The 23,210-nt window shown below is 44.4% G+C and overlaps 1 protein-coding gene across 1 annotated transcript in view; it reads left to right on the top strand.

The window, feature by feature from the left end:
• Nucleotides 1–4,858: 4,858 nt before the first annotated feature.
• The window catches only part of LOC139405203 (patatin-like phospholipase domain-containing protein 2), a 34,371-nt gene continuing 16,019 nt past the window's right edge, over nucleotides 4,859–23,210 (top strand). The window contains exons 1-3 of the mRNA XM_071147632.1: nucleotides 4,859–5,455; nucleotides 5,774–6,006; nucleotides 14,598–14,663. Of these exons, the coding sequence (XP_071003733.1) occupies nucleotides 5,269–5,455; nucleotides 5,774–6,006; nucleotides 14,598–14,663 (486 nt within the window). The 5' untranslated portion in view covers nucleotides 4,859–5,268. The remainder of the gene's footprint in view (nucleotides 5,456–5,773; nucleotides 6,007–14,597; nucleotides 14,664–23,210) is intronic.

Genomic DNA, 23,210 nt, shown 5'->3' with positions numbered 1-23,210 from the left:
AACAGGGCTATTCAAATCCTACCCAGGAGGTGTGTAATTTTCTGTTCTACCTGATAATTAATTGCACCCACCTGGTGTCCCAGGTCTAACTCAGTCCCTGATTAGAGGGGAATCACCCACCTGGTGTCCCAGGTCTAAATCAGTCCCTGATTAGAGGGGAGTCACACACCTGGTGTCCCAGGTCTAAATCAGTCCCTGATTAGAGTGGAATCCCCCACCTGGTGTCCCAGGTCTAAATCAGTCCCTGATTAGAGGGGAGTCACACACCTGGTGTCCTATGTCTAAATCAGTCCCTGATTAGAGGGGAATCACCCACCTGGTGTCCCAGGTCTAAATCAGTCCCTGATTAGAGGGGAATCCCCCACCTGGTGTCCCAGGTCTAAATCAGTCCCTGATTAGAGGGGAATCCCCCACTTGGTGTCCCAGGTCTAAATCAGTCCCCGATTAGAGGGGAATCACACACCTGGTGTCCCAGGTCTAAATCAGTCCCAAATTAGAGGGGAATCACCCACCTGGTGTCCGAGGTCTAAATCAGTCCCTGCTTAGAGGGGAATCACCCACCTGGTGTCCCAGGTCTAAATCAGTCCCTGATTAGAGGGGAGGCACACACCTGGTGTCCCAGGTCTAAATCAGTCCCTGATTAGAGGGGAGTCACACACCTGGTGTCCCAGGTCTAAATCAGTCCCTGATTAGAGGGGAATCACCCACCTGGTGTCCCAGGTCTAAATCAGTCCCTGATTAGAGGGGAATCACCCAGGCCTAAATCAGTCCCTGATCAAAGGGGAATCACCCACCAGGTGTCCCAGGTCTAAATCAGTCACTGATTAGAGGGGAATCACCCACCTGGTGTCCCAGGTCTAAATCAGTCCCTGATTAGAGGGGAATCACTCACCTGGTGTCCCAGGTCTAAATCAGTCCCTGATTAGAGGGGAATCACCCACCTGGTGTCCCAGGTCTAAATCAGTCCCTGATTAGAGGTCAATCACTCACCTGGTGTCCCAGGTCTAAACCAGTCCCTGATTAGAGGGGAATCGCCCACCTGGTGTCCCAGGTCTAAATCAGTCCCTGATCAGAGGGGAATCTCCCAGGCCTAAATCAGTCCCTGATCAAAGGGGAATCACCCACCAGGTGTCCCAGGTCTAAATCAGTCCCTGATTAGAGGGGAATCACCCACCTGGTGTCCCAGGTCTAAATCAGTCCCTGATTAGAGGGGAATCACTCACCTGGTGTCCCAGGTCTAAATCAGTCCCTGATTAGAGGGGAATCACCCACCTGGTGTCCCAGGTCTAAATCAGTCCCTGATTAGAGGTCAATCACTCACCTGGTGTCCCAGGTCTAAACCAGTCCCTGATTAGAGGGGAATCACCCACCTGGTGTCCCAGGTCTAAATCAGTCCCTGATCAGAGTGCAATCACCCACCTGGTGTCCCAGGTCTAAATCAGTCCCTGATTAGAGGGGAATCACCCACCTGGTGTCCCAGGTCTAAATCAGTCCCTGATTAGAGGGCAATCACCCACCTGGTGTCCCAGGTCTAAATCAGTCCCTGATCAGAGTGCAATCACCCACCTGGTGTCCCAGGTCTAAATCAGTCCCTGATTAGAGGGGAATCACCCACCTGGTGTCCCAGGTCTAAATCAGTCCCTGATCAGAGTGCAATCACCCACCTGGTGTCCCAGGTCTAAATCAGTCCCTGATTAGAGGGGAACAATGAAAATAAGGAGTAGAACTGACTTCCAGGTCCAGAGTTGAATTTGAGGACCATAGAATAAAAATAATCTCTCTCCTTTGCGTAATCACTGTCTCGGATGAACCTTTGACAGAGTTAAAAATCAACAACAGAGAGATATTTATTATGGTAGTCTCTCGTGAAAGACGAAAACATTTATATGTGTGTGCCAAACGTAAGATTTGGTTCTAGTCAATTGAAATAAATGCATTAGGCCCTAATCTATAGATTTCACATGACTGGGAATACAGATTTGCATCTGTTGGTCACACATATCTTAACAAAAGGGGTAGGGGTGTGGATCAGAAAACCAGCCAGTATCTGGTGTGACCACCATTTACCTCATGCAGCATGACACATCTCCTTCACATAGAGTTGATCAGGCTGTTGATTGTGGCCTGTGGAATGTCGTCCCACTCCTCTTCAATGGCTGTGTGAAGTTGCTGGATATTGGTGGGAACTGGAACACGCTGTCGTACACATCGATCCAGAGCACCCCAAACATGCTCAATAGGTGACATGTCTGGTGAGTATGCAGGCCATGGAAGAACTGGGACCTTTTCAGCTTCCAGGAATTGTGTACAGATCCTTGTGACATGGGGCCGTGAATTATCATGCTGAAACATGAGATGATGGCAGAGGATGAATGGCATGACAATGGGCCTCAGGATTAAGCAAACCCACAGTTTCATCAGCTGTCTGGGTGGCTGGTCTGAGACGATCCCTCAGGTGAAGAAGCCGGATGTGGAGGTCCTGGGCTGGAGTGGTTACACGTGGTCTGCAGTTGTGAGGCCAGTTAGACGTACTGCCAAATTCTCTATAACGATGTTGGAAGTGGCTTATGGTAGAGAAATAAACCTTAAATTCTCTGGCAACAGCTCTACAGTCAGCATATCAATTGTACACTCCCTCAAAACTTGAGACATCTGTGGCATTGTGTTGTGTGACAAAACTGCACATTTTAAAGTGGCCAATTATTGACCCCCAGTACAAGATGCACCTGTGTAATGATCACGCTGTTTAATCAGCTTCTTGATATGCCACACTGTTAACTAGGGATGTAAACAAATTTCAGATGAATAAGCTTTTTTTAGTGCACATGGAACTTTTCTGGGGTCTTTAATTTCAGCTCATGAAACATGGGACCAACACTTTCCATGTTGTGTTTTATATTTTGGTTCTGTGCATTTACATGTACAGGGACATAAAATAAGAAACATTTTAAAGCAACTCAAATGACTTTGTCTGAAGGTATTCCCATGGTTGATTATGATGATTGACAATCCCTAACAGCGACATTAGTCATAGGCTATTTAAGGATTCAGATTAGAACTGTTTATGGTAATTGGGAACTACTGTATGTGTGTGTGTGTGTCACGCCCTGACCTTAGAGATCCTTATTTATTCTCTATGTTTGGTGTGAAAAGTCTATGTTTTCCATTTCTTTGTTGTTTCTGGCCGGTTCCCAATCAGAGGCAGCTGTCTATCGTTGTCTCTCTGATTGGGGATCATATATAAGTTGTGATTTTCCTTTTGGGTTTTGTTTTCTGTTTAGTGGTTTTTACCTGACAGAACTGTGCGCTTTCGTTTTCACGTTTGTTATTTTGTTTGAGTGTTTTTTTTAAATATTAAAATCATGAACACTTTCCACGCTGCGCCTTGGTCCACTCTTCATTCAACAAACGAGAGCCGTTACAGAGTGTGTGTGTGTGTGTGTGTGTGTGTGTGTGTCAGAGAAGTTTGGTTTCATAATATGATATATTCATAGTGTATACATATTATATCATTATAGAACATATTGATATTCTACTACTACTACCACACACACACACACACACACACACACACACACACACACACACACACACATACACACACACACACACACACATACACACACACACACACACACACACACACACACACACACACATACACACACACACACACACACACACACACAGACACACACACACACACACACACAAAATTGAACAAATACATATGCCAGTCTGGGAGATGATTAATAAGGAGAAACAAACAGATGTTATGATATAATATGTTGTTATTCTTGGCAGGAATGTATTCCGTGAATGTCCTAAAATTATCCATTGGAGAATTGCAGCCACGTTACTTCATGATGTGGTAATGTTTTTCCAGGGTTTTTGACAGTTGTTCACAATTGTTTCACAAGATACAAATATCTTCCCTACACTCTGTTCTTTCCATGCCGTGAACAACACTTAAAATATTGAAAAAAAAGGGATATATACTGATGAATAAATCATGCAAATTGAGTTACCTGGACCCATATATAACAGATGTTATTGCACTATAAGTAAAGCACAATGCCGTTTTGGATTCTGGCAAAGGTGTCATGGAGGAAAGTTGAAATCAAACAACAGTCTTTCTGGTTTGTTGTTTATTTCATGTTTTTCTAGTGGTAGCAGACACTCTACACTGTATTGTTCGTTGTTGTTTGGAAGTAATAGAAAAAACGAAATGTAAACCAAAGGAAGCACAAAATAAGTGTATTATTTGCTTGATAAACACACAGTCCCATCAAAAGAACACTCGTTTTTATGTGGGCCAATGGCTATAAACAACAATATTATTGTCAATTGCGTCTTTAAACTATGTAAACACATTCCTACTGAGGTGGAATATATTTTTTTTGTCCCTAGAGGTCTTTGTTGACAATGTTTAAAAAAATGTTTTTTAAATACATCATTTAACCTTTATTTATCTAGGCAAGTCAGTTAAAGAACACATTGTTATTTACAATGACGGTCTAGTCTATAACAGACAGTTTATTAGCTACACAGCAATTAGATTCCTGAGTATGACGAGAGTATGAATGTATTCTTGTCTCAATTTAAAATAAAATTATGTAAGTAATCTGTTGACCAATTTCATTCAAGAGTAAGAGAAGATATAGTCGAAATGCGACAGGGACAGGTGACAAACGGGGACACCGAAAAGCCCCTCTCAGAAAATCCAAGATATTCTGAGTGACGGCAGATAGAGGGTGAGGAGACCGTCACATGGAACTCAGCCACTGATAGAACGGGTGTTTCAGGGATACAGATTCTGATTGGACATTGCGATTAAACATCACGCCCTTCCTCCTCGCTGTGTACACAAATGCGACAGAGAAGAACGAAAGTGCCAGAGAGGGGACACAGCTTTCAATGACAGATGTTGAACAGTTTTCACCTGGATAAAGTGATTGTTTTTTGGACAAATACGTTACTATCGAACAACAGGCAATTGCCTTACAAAAATAATAAACGGTGTGAGGAAGGGAATGGTGAAGATGTCTTCAAGAACAGAAAGACAATCAACTTGTTGACAGTCAGTCAAGTGTTGAACTATATGAAAACAGACAGATCGCTCAGGGAACGACAAGGGGACAACAACTACCAATAGCTGAAATTTTTTCAAAGACTGTGTGGTATTACCAGCACTTTAGATAACTAGTTGTGAACTTTTGCAGAGCTTTCTGTCTTTTCAGTCGACTGTCTCTCAGATAGTGGCTAGCTATGTTTCCTCTAGATTCTACGTGGAACATTTCCTTTGCAGGTTGTGGTTTCTTGGGGATCTATCATATTGGTGTAGCGAGTTGTCTACTGGAACAGTGTCCTTTTCTAGTCCACAACGCCCGCCACATATACGGGGCATCGGCAGGGGCGCTCACCGCATCTGCGCTGGTCACCGGAGCGTGTTTAGGTAGGCAGTGCTGAACTTTACTCTAATTATTACATAATAATTTGACTGTGTGTGTGTGTGTGTGTGTGTGTGTCAGTTTCGTGCTTGTTTTTGCTGTCTGCCCTGTCTTTTTTCTTGTTGATTGTCTACTGTTACCCACCCTGTTCTGCTTGATGGCAACCTTGGGAAAATGATACACATTCATGTTTTTCCAGTTGCCAATAATAGAAACGCCCATTATGACGTCACGAAATAAAGTTACCATACACGCGCAGGTCTAATGATCTGTGACCTACTGTATAATAACAATATTCTGTCATCTTCTTGATTCCTCATCAGGTGAGGCAGGCGCCAACATCATTGATGTGGCTAAGGATGCCCGGAAGCGTTTCCTGGGTCCTATGCACCCGTCTTTCAACCTGGTCAAGATCATGCGTAACATGCTGTATAAAACCCTGCCACCCGATTCCCACCACAGAGCCACAGGGAGGCTGGGCATATCACTGACCAGGGTGACCGATGGAGAGAATGTCTTGGTGTCCCACTTCAACAGCAAGGAGGAGCTGGTGCAGGTGAGGGTCTCAAAACATGTTCTGATCGGAATAAATTACCATTGAGACACATAGGACTGGTTTCCCAGACACAGATTAAGCCTGATCCTGTGTAACAGTATAATTTTAGACCGTCCCCTCGCCCATACCCGGGCGCGAACCAGGGACCCTCTGCACACATCAACAACAGTCACCCACGAAGCATCGGGTTAACCTGAGAACAAACATTTTGGGTAATTTGTCAGATGGTTGATTAAGTTCTGGGTCCAGAAGAGATTGGAAGCTCCACCCTCTCTCTTTGCAAGTCTAAATGTCCCCTCCCCTTCCAAACATCTAAAGAAGCTAACAGTTGCAAAATCGTGATTTTTCCAAAGCACCTGAACTAATGCTGCTTGTTATCTGACACATCCCGTTGTGTCATGACTAGGGCTGTTGTGGTGACCGTATTACCGCCACACCGGCGGTCACGAATCATGAAGGCAGTCAAATACCACGTTCACCTGTTTAGTCACTTTAATTAGGCTTCTTCAAGCTTTGATGCTGCTGATGGTCATTAGTATCCTGCCAAACTGGCTAACTGCCTGGTACTCAGCACTCTGTTGTCCCTCTAATCACTCTGACATCACTGCAAATGTATTCGTAAATCTAATCGAACATTTCATGAGAACCCATGAGCTCATGTTGCACAACATTTCTATAGGCTATGCAATTGCACGAGAAAACAGAGTGATGGCCTCTAATAAAAAGAAGAGGATCCCAACAGATACAGTACATGTTCTATATTTATTTCTCAACATTGCTTCTCTTTACAACAGGAATATAGCCTACCTGGCTGGCATGAAAATGAACAATGGGAAAGCGTCCTCCATTCTCCAAATACAGTGGGGCAAAAAAGTATTTAGTCAGCCACCAATTGTGCAAGTTTTCCCACTTAAAAAGATGAGAGAGGCCTGTAATGTTCATCATATGTACACTTCAACTATGACAGACAAAATTAGAAAAAAAAATCCAGAAAATCACATTGTAGGATTTTTAATGAATTTATTTGCAAATTATGGTGGAAAATAAGTCAATAACAATCTCAGAACAACAGCAAAGGACCTTGTGAAGATTCTGGAGGCCACAGGTACAAAAAAAAAATCTATATCCACATTAAAACGAGTCCTATATCTACATAACCTGAAAGGCCGCTCAGCAAGGAAGAAGCCACTGCTCCAAAACCGCCATAAAAAAGCCAGACTACGGTTCGCACAAGATCGTACTTTTTGGAGAAATGTCCTCTGGTCTGATGAAACAGAAATAGAACTGTTTGGCCATAATGACCATCGTTATGTTTGGAGGAAAAAGGGGGAGGCTTCCAAGCCGAATAATACCATCCCAACGGTGAAGCATGGGGGTGGCAGCATCATGTTGTGGGGGTGCTTTGCTGCAGGAGGGACTGGTGCACTTCACAAAATAGATGGCATCATGAGGATGGAAAATGATGTGGATATATTGAAGCAACATCTCAAGACATCAGTCAGGAATGCTACCAAATACTATTTGAGTGTATGTAAACTTCTGACCCACTGGGCATGAGATGAAAGAAATAAAAGCTGAAATAAATCATTCTCTCTACTATTATTCTGACATTTCACATTATTAAAATAAATAAAGGGAATCCTAACTGACCTAAGACAGGGAATTTTTACTAGGATTACATGTCAGGAATTGTGAGAGAAAAAAATGAGTTTAAATATATTTTGCTTAAACTGTATATTATTTAGTATACGTCAAATCAAATCAAATCAAATCAAATTTTATTTGTCACATACACATGGTTAGCAGATGTTAATGCGAGTGTAGCGAAATGCTTGTGCTTCTAGTTCCGACAATGCAGTAATAACAAGTAATCTAACTAACAATTCCAAAACTACTGTCTTGTACACAGTGTGAGGGGATAAAGAATATGTACATAAGGATATATGAATGAGTGATGGTACAGAGCAGCATAGGCAGGATACAGTAGATGGTATCGAGTACAGTATGTACAAATGAGATGAGTATGTAAACAAAGTGGCATAGTTTAAAGTGGCTAGTGATACATGTATTACATAAGGATACAGTCGATGATATAGAGTACAGTATATACGTATGCATATGAGATGAATAATGTAGGTTAAGTAACATTATATAAGGTAGCATTGTTTAAAGTGGCTAGTGATATATTTACATCATTTCCCATCAATTCCCATTATTAAAGTGGCTGGAGTTGAGTCAGTGTCAGTGTGTTGGCAGCAGCCACTCAGTGTTAGTGGTGGCTGTTTAACAGTCTGATGGCCTTGAGATAGAAGCTGTTTTTCAGTCTCTCGGTCCCAGCTTTGATGCACCTGTACTGACCTCGCCTTCTGGATGATAGCGGGGTGAACAGGCAGTGGCTCGGGTGGTTGATGTCCTTGATGATCTTTATGGCCTTCCTGTGACATCGGGTGGTGTAGGTGTCCTGGAGGGCAGGTAGTTTGCCCCCGGTGATGCGTTGTGCAGACCTCACTACCCTCTGGAGAGCCTTACGGTTGAGGGCGGTGCAGTTGCCATACCAGGCGGTATGGCCCGCCAGGATGCTCGCCAGGATGCTCTCGATTGTGCATCTGTAGAAGTTTGTGAGTGCTTTTGGTGACAAGCCGAATTTCTTCAGCCTCCTGAGGTTGAAGAGGCGCTGCTGCGCCTTTTTCACGATGCTGTCTGTGTGAGTGGACCAATTCAGTTTGTCTGTGATGTGTATGCCGAGGAACTTAAAACTTGCTACCCTCTCCACTACTGTTCCATCGATGTGGATAGGGGGGTGTTCCCTCTGCTGTTTCCTGAAGTCCACAATAATCTCCTTAGTTTTGTTGACGTTGAGTGTGAGGTTATTTTCCTGACACCACACTCCGAGGGCCCTCACCTCCTCCCTGTAGGCCGTCTCGTCATTGTTGGTAATCAAGCCTACCACTGTTGTGTCGTCCGCAAACTTGATGATTGAGTTGGAGGCGTGCGTGGCCACGCAGTCGTGGGTGAACAGGGAGTACAGGAGAGGGCTCAGAACGCACCCTTGTGGGGCCCCAGTGTTGAGGATCAGCGGGGAGGAGATGTTGTTGCCTACCCTCACCACCTGGGGGCAGCCCGTCAGGAAGTCCAGTACCCAGTTGCACAGGACGGGGTCGAGACCCAGGGTCTCGAGCTTGATGACGAGCTTGGAGGGTACTATGGTGTTGAATGCCGAGCTGTAGTCGATGAACAGCATTCTCACATAGGTATTCCTCTTGTCCAGATGGGTTAGGGCAGTGTGCAGTGTGGTTGAGATTGCATCGTCTGTGGACCTATTTGGGCGGTAAGCAAATTGGAGTGGGTCTAGGGCACATATGTCAGAGTCAAGGCCCGCGGGCCACATCCGGCCCGCAAGAAGGTTTTTTACGGCCCCTGGGATGATCTTGATTTATTATTAGAACCGGCCCGCAGCAAGCCGGCAGCCCGCAGATCTTTTACACGCACCAATACTACATTTCCCACAATGCAAAGGTGACGCACCGAGCAGTAGGCTGCTTCATTTCAATATTTATTGGCACAGCAGTCGTCAGCATCACAGTAAAATTAACTTTCAGATACCCATCAAAAATGGCAAAACGGAAGGTGGATACTGAGAACCGGGGGTTTCAAACAAGGTGGGAGTCGGAGTATATGTTCACGAAGGTAGCTGGAAAACCTGTGTGTCTTCTGTGTGGAGAAAGTGTGGCGGTACTGAAAGAGTATAATCTGAGACGACATTATGAAACGAAACACGCGGACACACACGCGGACGCAACTGTCAAGGCCAGTTTTATTTTGGCAGAAGAGATCGCTAAATCAGCCCGGCCATTTACGGAGGGGGATTTCATCAAAAACTGCATGATTAAAGTTTGTGACGAAGTTTGCCCAGAAAAAAGGCAACTCTTTTTAAATGTGAGTCTGAGCAGAAACACCATTGCCGAGAGAGTAGACCAGTTGTCCATCAATCTAAAAGAGCAGCTTGTGAAAAAGGGAAAAGATTTTATTGCATATTCCTTGGCTGTGGATGAGAGCACCGACATTTCTGACATTGCCCAGTTGTCAATTTTCATCCGCGGAGTGGACTCCAACCTAAGCGTGACAGAGGAGTTTTTGGCTTTACGTCCTATGCATGGCACAACTACGGGGCATGATTTGTATGAAGAGGTGTCAAGATGTGTAAATGAGATGGAGCTGCCTTGGGAAAAACTCGTGGGTTTGACAACCGACGGAGCACCTGCGATGTGTGGACACAGGAGCGGACTGGTGGCGAAGATACGGGAAAAGATGCAAGAGGAAAACGCGACAGGTGAGCTGACAGCTTATCATTGTATCATACACCAGGAAGCGTTGTGCGGTAAAGCCTTGAAAATGGAGCATGTAATGAGCATCATCACGCGCACAGTTAACTTTATCAGAGCCAAAGGTTTGAATCACCGCCAGTTCAAGGCATTTCTGACGGAGTTAGAAACGGAGCATGGTGATTTGCCTTATCACACAGAGGTGCGATGGCTAAGCCAGGGAAAGGTGCTTCAAAGATGTTTCGAGCTTCGTGAGGAGATTTGTCTGTTCTTGGACAGCAAAGGGAAAGACACAACACAACTCCGAGACGAAATGTTTCTGTGTGAAATGGCTTTTCTGTGTGACATTACGAGTCATCTGAATGCAATAAACTTGCAGCTGCAGGGTCGGGATCGTGTCATCTCTGATATGTACAGTACAGTGAAGGCATTTAAAACCAAACTGACTCTGTGGGAGACGCAGATGCGGAAAGAAAATTTGAGCCACTTTCCCAGCTGCCAGACCATGAAAGAGAAGCTCTCTACCAGTGCGTTCCCGAGCACACAGTTGGCTGATAAAATAGGTATGCTTGCCGCTGACTTTCGACGCCGATTTGCTGACTTTGAAGCACAAAAAAGCAGGTTGGAACTGCTCGGTAACCCATTTGCTGTTGACGTGGAAAGCTCACCACCAAACCTCCAAATGGAGTTGATTGACCTCCAATGCAATGATGCACTGAGGGCAAAATATGCGGCAGTGGGTGCTGCGGAGTTCGCCCGTTTCCTCCCCGGCACAATGCCCCAGCTGCGCATCCAGGCTGCTCAAACGTTGTCTATGTTTGGCAGCACATACCTGTGTGAACAACTGTTTTCTTTGATGAACCTGAACAAAACATCACACAGAAGTCGACTTACTGCTGAACACCTCCACTCAATTCTGAGGATTTCTTCAGCTCAGAGCCTTACCCCGAACATTGATGAACTTGTGGAAAAGATGGGACACCACCAAGTATCACCCTCAACCTCAAACAAGTGAACATTACTGTGCAATCACATATTTAGAGTTTTTACTCAGTTCAAGTTTAAAAGTTAAAATTTAATATTTGTTTTCACTGCATGTTACTTCTCCTTAAACAAAGTGTTGTTTTTGATTAATAGATTTTTGCACTTTATTTTTTTGTATTTCAATCCAATTATATTTTAAAAATATTTCAGTTGAGTGGATGATAGAAAATTGCTATTATTGTTTTTTCTTTGAAGTAAATTTAGCCCACTTTTGCTAAAATAGAAAATATAGTCTACTGATGGTGCCTTGAATACCGGTTTCTTTCATTTAATGTTCATGTTATGGGGATATTTATATAAAGGAAATTTGTCTTTTGTGTCTGTTGAAAATTAAAGATTACTGACAGAGCCATAAGAAAATATTGCTTTATTTATCTGATCATATTGTAATATATTTGTTAGGTTTTCAGTAGGTTCAATTAGGTTCACTAGACTATATGCGTCATTTAAAAATTTTTCAATGAACATTCGAACAGTCCGGCCCTCGTCTTGTAGCTGATTTTTTTATTTGGCCCTCCGTCCATTTGACTTTGACACCCCTGGTCTAGGGTGTCAGGTAGGGTGGAGGTGATATGGTCCTTGACTAGTCTCTCATCTCATAAAGACAAGATTAAATCAAGAATAGTCTGATGGGAGATAATATTAGCCCATCACTTGTGAATTATATATTATCACTTGTGAAGGATGCCCAGCAAAAGAAACAATGCCTTTTTTTGTTGCTACTTGGTTCAAATCATAGTCGCACACCTCATGAAGCCTAACCCACAGACCTATACGTTTTAATAAGGTTAGTATCACACCTCATGTAGCCTAACCCATAGGCCTATACGTTTTAATAAGGTTAGTATCACACCTCATGTAGCCTAACCCATAGGCCTATACGTTTTAATAAGGTTAGTATCACACACCATGAAGCCTAACCCATAGGCCTATACGTTTTAATAAGGTTAGTATCACACCTCATCAAGCCTAACCCACAGATCTATACGTTTTAATAAGGTTAGTATCACACCTCATCAAGCCTAACCCACAGACCTATATGTTTTAATAAGGTTAGTATCACAACTAAAGTAGCCAAATAACGTATTACATTTAAGAACAATAATCTGCTTTACAACGGAGTGTAGAGCCTAATTTGGCAAACATTTTATTTATTTTAATTTTTAATTTAAACTTTTTTAAATATTGTTTCACGTTTAGGGGAAGATAATGTGGGGTCAATCGCATCCCACAACTGTCCCAGAATATGTTTGGAATATTTATTTATCGCACAGAATTGAATAGGTCGACTTTTGTCCTATGGGTGATAGTAGATTGACATAGACTAGTGCTTTGGCTGTTCGTTAGGTCTTACTCATCTTGTTGGCTGACGAAAAATACATCTTCGATATGTGCTACGGAATCGGATAAGGACGCGCGCGGTTGTAGCCTGTCAGAAAGACCCAATCACATGACGGAGAGCCGCGTTACTGACGCTTCGGATTGCAAAACACTCAAATGGAGAAGGCCACAACACAGCTCTCCAGGCCACAAAAGGCATGTTTTTTTAGGGGGCATTGCGGCCACAAAGGGGATGCCATCGTGATATTCCACGCATTATCAAGGGTTTGTCAAATTGTGAATGAGTGACTATTGGAGTGTGCACAGCCTGCGCAAAAAAAACTAAGCAGAGCTCACGCCTTTCAAGCGACTTTTTTTTCTAATTATCATTAGAGTCTCATCGTGCAGCCTTACAATGTATTAAACATCAAAACATATAGGCCCATGTTTGTAGAACAACTGAAGTTACATAAATAACTCTAAATGAAGCATATAGCAGTACCTATTTCTCTCGTAACCGCTTCAACACAGAATAGCCGCAGCTGCACAATCCCTCAAATCGTTTGGAGAAAATATTAAGATTTTATTCAGCTTTGTTCAATTGTATTCTTCATAATATAAAAATAATAATATAAAATAATGCCATTGAATTCTACGCAAATCTTGTCTGCTAAATGAACTGGTGTAGCCCACAGCCATATGGCCAGATCAGCCAGATCAGGTCCTAACAGACAACTCAGAGTATGCTACTCTGTTCTGTTAGGCGACATTTTCTATTATCATGCTTCTTTAGACCGGTCTAAAATAAATAATGGGTTTATTGTGAAGGTGTAGGCTATATTACATGGATTTATTATACTTTTTAAAGTGGCTTTTAGTCTATGTCTGTCTGTGGAGTCCAGGAGATGCTAAATGTGTTTATGTTAATTAACGGTCAACTACCGTGACACTGACCAGTTATTTGCTTCACAATCACCGGCTGATGAAATTTCGTGACCGCCACTAGTCAGGACAGTTCTATGGTAACTTCTTTGTCAGTCTGTCTGAGACATTACTATTGGAAGGGATTTGTTTTAGTCCAGACTAGCTTTAACTTCTGTTTGGGAAAGCGGCCAATAGAGAGCTCGTTTTGAGACCGGCACGAAACATCTCATATTCATAATGCTAAGTGCAGGTGAGAGTTTTGAAACATTGACTTGCTGTGAATTGAAGCTGATTTGCATTAAATACTTAGAAATGTAGGTCACTAACATTTCTAACTGTTATTGAGACAGACACAGATCATTAAACATCTCATAGCCATATAACCCAGATATCGATACCAACACTCCGACTGACTCATTGACCTAATGCACGTGAGTGTCTCAAGTCCTCACCTAGAGCCAAAGTATCTTCTGAACTGAAACCAGTAGGCATTAAATACTGAGACGTTCCATTACGATGTCACCGATCGAGACATTGACACACAAGACCAGGAAATTGTGCCACAAACACACACACACACACACACACACACACACACACACACACACACACACACACACACACACACACACACACACACACACGCAGGCACGCACACACACACACACACACACACACACACACACGCAGGCACGCACACACACACACACACACACACACACACACACACACACGTTTTAATTTGTGTTGTGATGTTGTCTAACAATAATAATGTGCGTACGTGTGTGTGTGTGTGTGTGTGTGTGTGTGTGTGTGTGTGTGTGTGTGTGTGTGTGCCTGCGTGTGTGTGTCCTAGACTCATAATAACATGTTGTGTTCTGATCTAGGCCTGTGTCTGTTCTGATCTAGGCCTGTGTCTGTTCTGATCTAGGCCTGTGTCTGTGTCCTAGACTCATAATAACATGTTGTGTTCTGATCTAGGCCTGTGTCTGCAGTGCCTACATCCCTGTGTACTGTGGACTGATCCCCCCGACACTGCAGGGTGTGGTGAGTACAACTCCCTTCTTATTGGTTGTCACTATCTGGCCAATGTGCAAGCCCGAAGTTTTACAATTTCTCTTCTTAGAATCTGATGTTTAAACCCTAACACTAACCACACTGCGAACCTTATGCCTACATTTGAACCTTTAAATTAAGACCAGAAAAGTGTATTTTATTATTTTGATGTTTACGATATAGCCCATTCTGATTTTCCATCTTGGCCATATAGTGGGAACTCTTCTTATCATTTATCAAGTGGGATTCTACACAACACAAACATACGGAGCACCATTTCAAAGCAGATACTTTTCTGTTTCCAGGTGCAAAACATGAGTTTTGAGAAAGCACAGCTGTTGTCAGTAGTGACCGTTTTAGAACAGATGTGATCGTTTTCAAAATTAATTGTTGGCTCTTCCCTCTCCTTGACTCTTATTGGTCAAGCTCTCCTTATTCCTCACTGTGATTGGTCAAGCTCAAAGTTCGTCCAGCCTTTTGACCTTTAATCCCGTTCCCTGACTATGGTTTCCTTGTATTGTTGTTGTCCTTCTTCCTTGGCTCTGGGAGAGCCAGTTCTCTACCCTCCTGCTCTCGCTGAACCCTCCCTGTCTGTCTCTTCTCCTCCTCTACCCTCCCTCTCCTGTCTGTCTCTTCTCCTCCTCTACCCTCTCCTGTCTGTCTCTTCTCCTCCTCTACCCTCTCCTGTCTGTCTCTTCTCCTTCTCTACCCTCTCCTGTCTGTCTCTTCTCCTCCTCTACCCTCTCCTGTCTGTCTCTTCTCCTCCTCTACCCTCTCCTGTCTGTCTCTTCTCCTTCTCTATCCTCTCCTGTCTGTCTCTTATCCTCTATCCTCTCCTGTCTGTCTCTTCTCCTCCTCTACCCTCTCCTGTCTGTCTCTTCTCCTCCTCTACCCTCTCCTGTCTGTCTCTTCTCCTTCTCTATCCTCTCCTGTCTGTCTCTTATCCTCTATCCTCTCCTGTCTGTCTCTTCTCCTCCTCTACCCCTCCCTCTCCTGTCTGTCTCTTCTCCTCCTCTATCCTCTCCTGTCTGTCTCTTCTCCTCCTCTACCCTCTCCTGTCTGTCTCTTCTCCTTCTCTACCCTCCCTCTCCTGTCTGTCTCTTCTCCTCCTCTACCCTCTCCTGTCTGTCTCTTCTCCTCCTCTATCCTCTCCTGTCTGTCTCTTCTCCTCCTCTACCCTCTCCTGTCTCTCTTCTCCTCTATCCTCTCCTGTCTGTCTCTTCTCCTCCTCTATCCTCTCATGTCTGTCTCTTCTCCTCCTCTATCCTCTCCTGTCTCTCTTCTTCTCCTCTATCCTCCCCTGTCTGTCTCTTCTCCTCCTCTATCCTCTCCTGTCTGTCTCTTCTCCTCCTCTACCCTCTCCTGTCTGTCTCTTCTCCTCCTCTATCCTCTCCTGTCTGTCTCTTCTCCTCCTCTACCCTCTCCTGTCTGTCTCTTCTCCTCCTCTATCCTCTCCTGTCTGTCTCTTCTCCTCCTCTCTCCTCTCCTGTCTGTCTCTTCTCCTCCTCTATCCTCTCATGTCTGTCTCTTCTCCTCCTCTCTCCTCTCCTGTCTGTCTCTTCTCCTCTTCTATCCTCTCATGTCTGTCTCTTCTCCTACTCTATCCTCTCCTGTCTGTCTCTTCTCCTCCTCTATCCTCTCCTGTCTCTCTTCTTCTCCTAAATCCTCCCCTGTCTGTCTCTTCTCCTCCTCTATCCTCTCCTGTCTCTCTTCTCCTCCTCTATCCTCTCCTGTCTGTCTCTTCTCCTCCTCTATCCTCTCCTGTCTGTCTCTTCTCCTCCTCTACCCTCTCCTGTCTGTCTCTTCTCCTCCTCTACCCTCTCCTGTCTGTCTCTTCTCCTCCTCTATCCTCTCCTGTCTCCCTTCTCCTCCTCTATCCTCTCCTGTCTGTCTCTTCTCCTCCTCTACCCTCTCCTGTCTGTCTCTTCTCCTCCTCTATCCTTTCCTGTCTGTCTCTTCTCCTCCTCTATCCTCTCCTGTCTCTCTTCTTCTCCGCTATCCTCCCCTGTCTGTCTCTTCTCCTCCTCTATCCTCTCCTGTCTCTCTTCTCCTCCTCTATCCTCTCCTGTCTGTCTCTTCTCCTCCTCTATCCTCTCCTGTCTGTCTCTTCTCCTCCTCTACCCTCTCCTGTCTGTCTCTTCTCCTCCTCTACCCTCTCCTGTCTGTCTCTTCTCCTCCTCTATCCTCTCCTGTCTCCCTTCTCCTCCTCTATCCTCTCCTGTCTGTCTCTTCTCCTCCTCTACCCTCTCCTGTCTGTCTCTTCTCCTCCTCTATCCTCTCCTGTCTGTCTCTTCTCCTCCTCTACCCTCTCCTGTCTGTCTCTTCTCCTTCTCTACCCTCCCTCTCCTGTCTGTCTCTTCTCCTCCTCTACCCTCTCCTGTCTGTCTCTTCTCCTCCTCTATCCTCTCCTGTCTGTCTCTTCTCCTCCTCTACCCTCTCCTGTCTCTCTTCTCCTCTATCCTCTCCTGTCTGTCTCTTCTCCTCCTCTATCCTCTCATGTCTGTCTCTTCTCCTCCTCTATCCTCTCCTGTCTCTCTTCTTCTCCTCTATCCTCCCCTGTCTGTCTCTTCTCCTCCTCTATCCTCTCCTGTCTGTCTCTTCTCCTCCTCTACCCTCTCCTGTCTGTCTCTTCTCCTCCTCTATCCTCTCCTGTCTGTCTCTTCTCCTCCTCTACCCTCTCCTGTCTGTCTCTTCTCCTCCTCTATCCTCTCCTGTCTGTCTCTTCTCCTCCTCTCTCCTCTCCTGTCTGTCTCTTCTCCTCCTCTATCCTCTCATGTCTGTCTCTTCTCCTCCTCTCTCCTCTCCTGTCTGTCTCTTCTCCTCTTCTATCCTCTCATGTCTGTCTCTTCTCCTACTCTATCCTCTCCTGTCTGTCTCTTCTCCTCCTCTATCCTCTCCTGTCTCTCTTCTTCTCCTCTATCCTCCCCTGTCTGTCTCTTCTCCTCCTCTATCCTCTCCTGTCTCTCTTCTCCTCCTCTATCCTCTCCTGTCTGTCTCTTCTCCTCCTCTATCCTCTCCTGTCTGTCTCTTCTCCTCCTCTACCCTCTCCTGTCTGTCTCTTCTCCTCCTCTACCCTCTCCTGTCTGTCTCTTCTCCTCCTCTATCCTCTCCTGTCTCCCTTCTCCTCCTCTATCCTCTCCTGTCTGTCTCTTCTCCTCCTCTACCCTTTCCTGTCTGTCTCTTCTCCTCCTCTATCCTCTCCTGTCTGTCTCTTCTCCTCCTCTACCCTCTCCTGTCTGTCTCTTCTCCTTCTCTACCCTCCCTCTCCTGTCTGTCTCTTCTCCTCCTCTACCCTCTCCTGTCTGTCTCTTCTCATCCTCTATCCTCTCCTGTCTGTCTCTTCTCCTCCTCTACCCTCTCCTGTCTGTCTCTTCTCCTCCTCTATCCTCTCCTGTCTGTCTCTTCTCCTCCTCTATCCTCTCCTGTCTGTCTCTTCTCCTCCTCTACCCTCTCCTGTCTGTCTCTTCTCCTCCTCTACCCTCTCCTGTCTGTCTCTTCTCCTCCTCTATCCTCTCCTGTCTCCCTTCTCCTCCTCTATCCTCTCCTGTCTGTCTCTTCTCCTCCTCTACCCTCTCCTGTCTGTCTCTTCTCCTCCTCTATCCTCTCCTGTCTGTCTCTTCTCCTCTACCCTCTCCTGTCTGTCTCTTCTCCTTCTCTACCCTCCCTCTCCTGTCTGTCTCTTCTCCTCCTCTACCCTCTCCTGTCTGTCTCTTCTCCTCCTCTATCCTCTCCTGTCTGTCTCTTCTCCTCCTCTACCCTCTCCTGTCTCTCTTCTCCTCTATCCTCTCCTGTCTGTCTCTTCTCCTCCTCTATCCTCTCATGTCTGTCTCTTCTCCTCCTCTATCCTCTCCTGTCTGTCTCTTCTCCTCCTCTACCCTCTCCTGTCTGTCTCTTCTCCTCCTCTATCCTCTCCTGTCTGTCTCTTCTCCTGCTCTACCCTCTCCTGTCTGTCTCTTCTCCTCCTCTATCCTCTCCTGTCTGTCTCTTCTCCTCCTCTCTCCTCTCCTGTCTGTCTCTTCTCCTCCTCTATCCTCTCATGTCTGTCTCTTCTCCTCCTCTCTCCTCTCCTGTCTGTCTCTTCTCCTCTTCTATCCTCTCATGTCTGTCTCTTCTCCTACTCTATCCTCTCCTGTCTGTCTCTTCTCCTCCTCTATCCTCTCCTGTCTCTCTTCTTCTCCTCTATCCTCCCCTGTCTGTCTCTTCTCCTCCTCTATCCTCTCCTGTCTCTCTTCTCCTCCTCTATCCTCTCCTGTCTGTCTCTTCTCCTCCTCTATCCTCTCCTGTCTGTCTCTTCTCCTCCTCTACCCTCTCCTGTCTGTCTCTTCTCCTCCTCTACCCTCTCCTGTCTGTCTCTTCTCCTCCTCTATCCTCTCCTGTCTCCCTTCTCCTCCTCTATCCTCTCCTGTCTGTCTCTTCTCCTCCTCTACCCTCTCCTGTCTGTCTCTTCTCCTCCTCTATCCTCTCCTGTCTGTCTCTTCTCCTCCTCTACCCTCTCCTGTCTGTCTCTTCTCCTTCTCTACCCTCCCTCTCCTGTCTGTCTCTTCTCCTCCTCTACCCTCTCCTGTCTGTCTCTTCTCATCCTCTATCCTCTCCTGTCTGTCTCTTCTCCTCCTCTACCCTCTCCTGTCTGTCTCTTCTCCTCCTCTATCCTCTCCTGTCTGTCTCTTCTCCTCCTCTATCCTCTCCTGTCTGTCTCTTCTCCTCCTCTACCCTCTCCTGTCTGTCTCTTCTCCTCCTCTATCCTCTCCTGTCTGTCTCTTCTCCTCCTCTACCCTCTCCTGTCTGCCTCTTCTCCTCTATCCTCCCCTGTCTGTCTCTTCTCCTCCTCTATCCTCTCCTGTCTCCCTTCTCCTCCTCTATCCTCTCCTGTCTGTCTCTTCTCCTCCTCTATCCTCTCCTGTATGTCTCTTCTCCTCCTCTATCCTCTCCTGTCTGTCTCTTCTCCTCCTCTCTCCTCTCCTGTCTGTCTCTTCTCCTCCTCTCTCCTCTCCTGTCTGTCTCTTATCCTCCTCTATCCTCTCATGTCTGTCTCTTCTCCTCCTCTCTCCTCTCCTGTCTGTCTCTTCTCCTCCTCTATCCTCTCCTGTCTGTCTCTTCTCCTCCTCTCTCCTCTCCTGTCTGTATCTTCTCCTCCTCTACCCTCTCCTGTCTGTCTCTTATCCTCCTCTACCCCTCCCTCTTTCTCTCTTGGTGCCTCTTGCTCTATTTCTGTAATGTTAGCTTTCTTTCCATGTGTTCTGACTCTTGAATGACGTGACATGTGACTTGGCTTTGACTATACAGCTCAATCATTGTCAATTTTAGACTAAAGTCATAAAGGCACAGTTCCACACCGTAATGTTTTGGCCAGAACCCTAGCTAACTTTCTAACAAGGATTAGATTACATTTGACATCAGTGTTTCTCTTTGGCCTTTGGGAAGTGTTAGTGTGTGTGTGTGTGTGCGTGCGTGCGTGTGTGTGTGTGTGTGTGTGTGTGTGTGTGTGTGTGTGTGTGTGTGTGTGTGTGTGTGTGTGTGTGTGTGTGTGTGTGTGTGTGTGTGTGTGTGTGTGTGTGTGTGTGTGTCTGTGTGTGTGTGTGTGTGTGTGTGTGCGTGCGTGCGTGTGTGTGCGTGTGCGTGTGTGTGAACTCCGGGCCTGAGCACCAATGTGACAGTGCCAGATTTATGAGTGTGTTGGTAGAGGTCTCAAGGTTGTCCTCTGCTGGCCTCGTGCTGGCGGGACACTGGGCCCGACGTCACTATAGACACTATCAATTGACATCACATCACATGCCTCCCACAAGCACTTTTACCATATACACTCTAGTATGCTGTTACCATATACACTCTAGTATGTTGTTACCATATACACTCTAGTATGTTGTTACCATATACACTCTAGTATGTTGTTACCATATACACTCTAGTATGTTGTTACCATATACACTCTAGTATGTTGTTACCATATACACTCTAGTATGGTGTTACTGTTACCATATACACTCTAGTATGCTGTTACCATATACACTCTAGTATGTTGTTACCATATACACTCTAGTATGTTGTTACCATATACACTCTAGTATGTTGTTACCATATACACTCTAGTATGTTGTTACCATATACACTCTAGTATGTTGTTACTGTTACCATATACACTCTAGTATGTTGTTACCATATACACTCTAGTATGTTGTTACTGTTACCATATACACTCTAGTATGTTGTTACCATATACACTCTAGTATGTTGTTACCATATACACTCTAGTATGTTGTTACCATATACACTCTAGTATGGTGTTACCATATACACTCTAGTATGGTGTTACCATATACACTCTAGTATGGTGTTACCATATACACTCTAGTATGTTGTTACCATATACACTCTAGTATGTTGTTACCATATACACTCTAGTATGGTGTTACTGTTACCATATACACTCTAGTATGTTGTTACCATATACACTCTAGTATGTTGTTACTGTTACCATATACACTCTAGTATGTTGTTACCATATACACTCTAGTATGTTGTTACTGTTACCATATACACTCTAGTATGTTGTTACCATATACACTCTAGTATGTTGTTACCATATACACTAGTATGTTGTTACTGTTACCATATACACTCTAGTATGGTGTTACCATATACACTCTAGTATGTTGTTACCATATACACTCTAGTATGTTGTTACTGTTACCATATACACTCTAGTATGTTGTTACCATATACACTCTAGTATGTTGTTACTGTTACCATATACACTCTAGTATGGTGTTACCATATACACTCTAGTATGTTGTTACCATATACACTCTAGTATGTTGTTACCATTTACACTCTAGTATGTTGTTACCATATACACTCTAGTATGTTGTTACCATATACACTCTAGTATGTTGTTACCATATACACTCTAGTATGTTGTTGCCATATACACTCTAGTATGTTGTTACCATATACACTCTAGTATGTTGTTACCATATACACTCTAGTATGTTGTTACCATATACACTCTAGTATGTTGTTACCATATACACTCTAGTATGCTGTTACCTTATACACTCTAGTATGTTGTTACCATATACACTCTAGTATGTTGTTACCATATACACTCTAGTATGTTGTTACCATATATACTCTAGTATGTTGTTACCATATACACTCTAGTATGTTGTTACCATATACACTCTAGTATGTTGTTACCATATACACTCTAGAATGCTGTTACCTTATACACTCTAGTATGTTGTTACCATATACACTCTAGTATGTTGTTACCATATACACTCTAGTATGTTGTTACCATTTACACTCTAGTATGTTGTTACCATATACACTCTAGTATGCTGTTACCATATACACTCTAGTATGTTGTTACCATATACACTCTAGTATGTTGTTACCATATACACTCTAGTATGTTGTTACCATATACACTCTAGTATGGTGTTACCATATACACTCTAGTATGTTGTTACTGTTACCATATACACTCTGGTATGTTGTTACCATATACACTCTAGTATGTTGTTACCATATACACTCTAGTATGTTGTTACCATATACACTCTAGTATGCTGTTACCATATACACTCTAGTATGTTGTTACCATATACACTCTAGTATGTTGTTACCATATACACTCTAGTATGTTGTTACCATATACACCCAAGAATGTGAAATGTCAGAATAATAGTAGAGTGATTGATTTCAGCTTTTATTTCTTTCATCACATACCCAGTGGGTCAGAAGTTTACATACACTCAATTAGTATTTGGTAACATTGCCTTTAAATTGTTTAACTTGGGTCAAACGTTTCAAGTAGCCTTCCACAAGCTTCCCACAATAAGTTGGGTGAATTTTGGCCCATTCCTCCTGACAGAGCTGGTGTAACTGAGTCAGGTTTGTAGGCCTCCTTGCTCGCACACGCTTTTTCAGTTCTGCCCACAAATTTTCATTAGGATTAAGGTCAAGGCTTTGTGATGGCCACTCCAATACCTTGACTTTGTTGTCCTTAAGCCATTTTGCCACAACTTTGGAAGTATGCTTGGGGTCATTGTCCATTTGGAAGACCTATTTGCGACCAAGCTTGAGATGATGCTTCAATATATCCATCCATTTTGTGAAGTGCACCAGTCCCTCCTGCAGCAAAGCACCCCCACAACATGATGCTGCCACCCCCGTGCTTCAAGTTTGGGATGGTGTTCTTCGGCTTGCAAGCCTCCCCCTTTTTCCTCCAAACATAACGATGGTCATTATGGCCAAACAGTTCTATTTTGTTTCATCAGACCAGAGGACATTTCTCCAATAAGTATGATCTTTGTTCCCATGTGCAGTGGCAAACCGTAGTCTGGCTTTTTTATGGCAGTTTTGGAGCAGTGTCTTCTTCCTTGCTGAGCAACCTTTCAGGTTATGTCGATATAGGACTCGTTTTACTGTGGATATAGATACTTTTGTACCTGTTTCCTCCTGCATCTTCACAAGGTCCTTTGCTGTTGTTCTGGGATTGTTTGCACTTTTCGCACCAAAGTACGTTCATATCTAGGA

The sequence above is a fragment of the Oncorhynchus clarkii genome, unplaced genomic scaffold, assembly GCF_045791955.1.
Source record: "Oncorhynchus clarkii lewisi isolate Uvic-CL-2024 unplaced genomic scaffold, UVic_Ocla_1.0 unplaced_contig_13062_pilon_pilon, whole genome shotgun sequence".
NCBI classification, from domain to species: Eukaryota; Metazoa; Chordata; class Actinopteri; order Salmoniformes; family Salmonidae; genus Oncorhynchus; species Oncorhynchus clarkii.
This window is presented reverse-complemented; position numbering and strand designations above follow the sequence as displayed.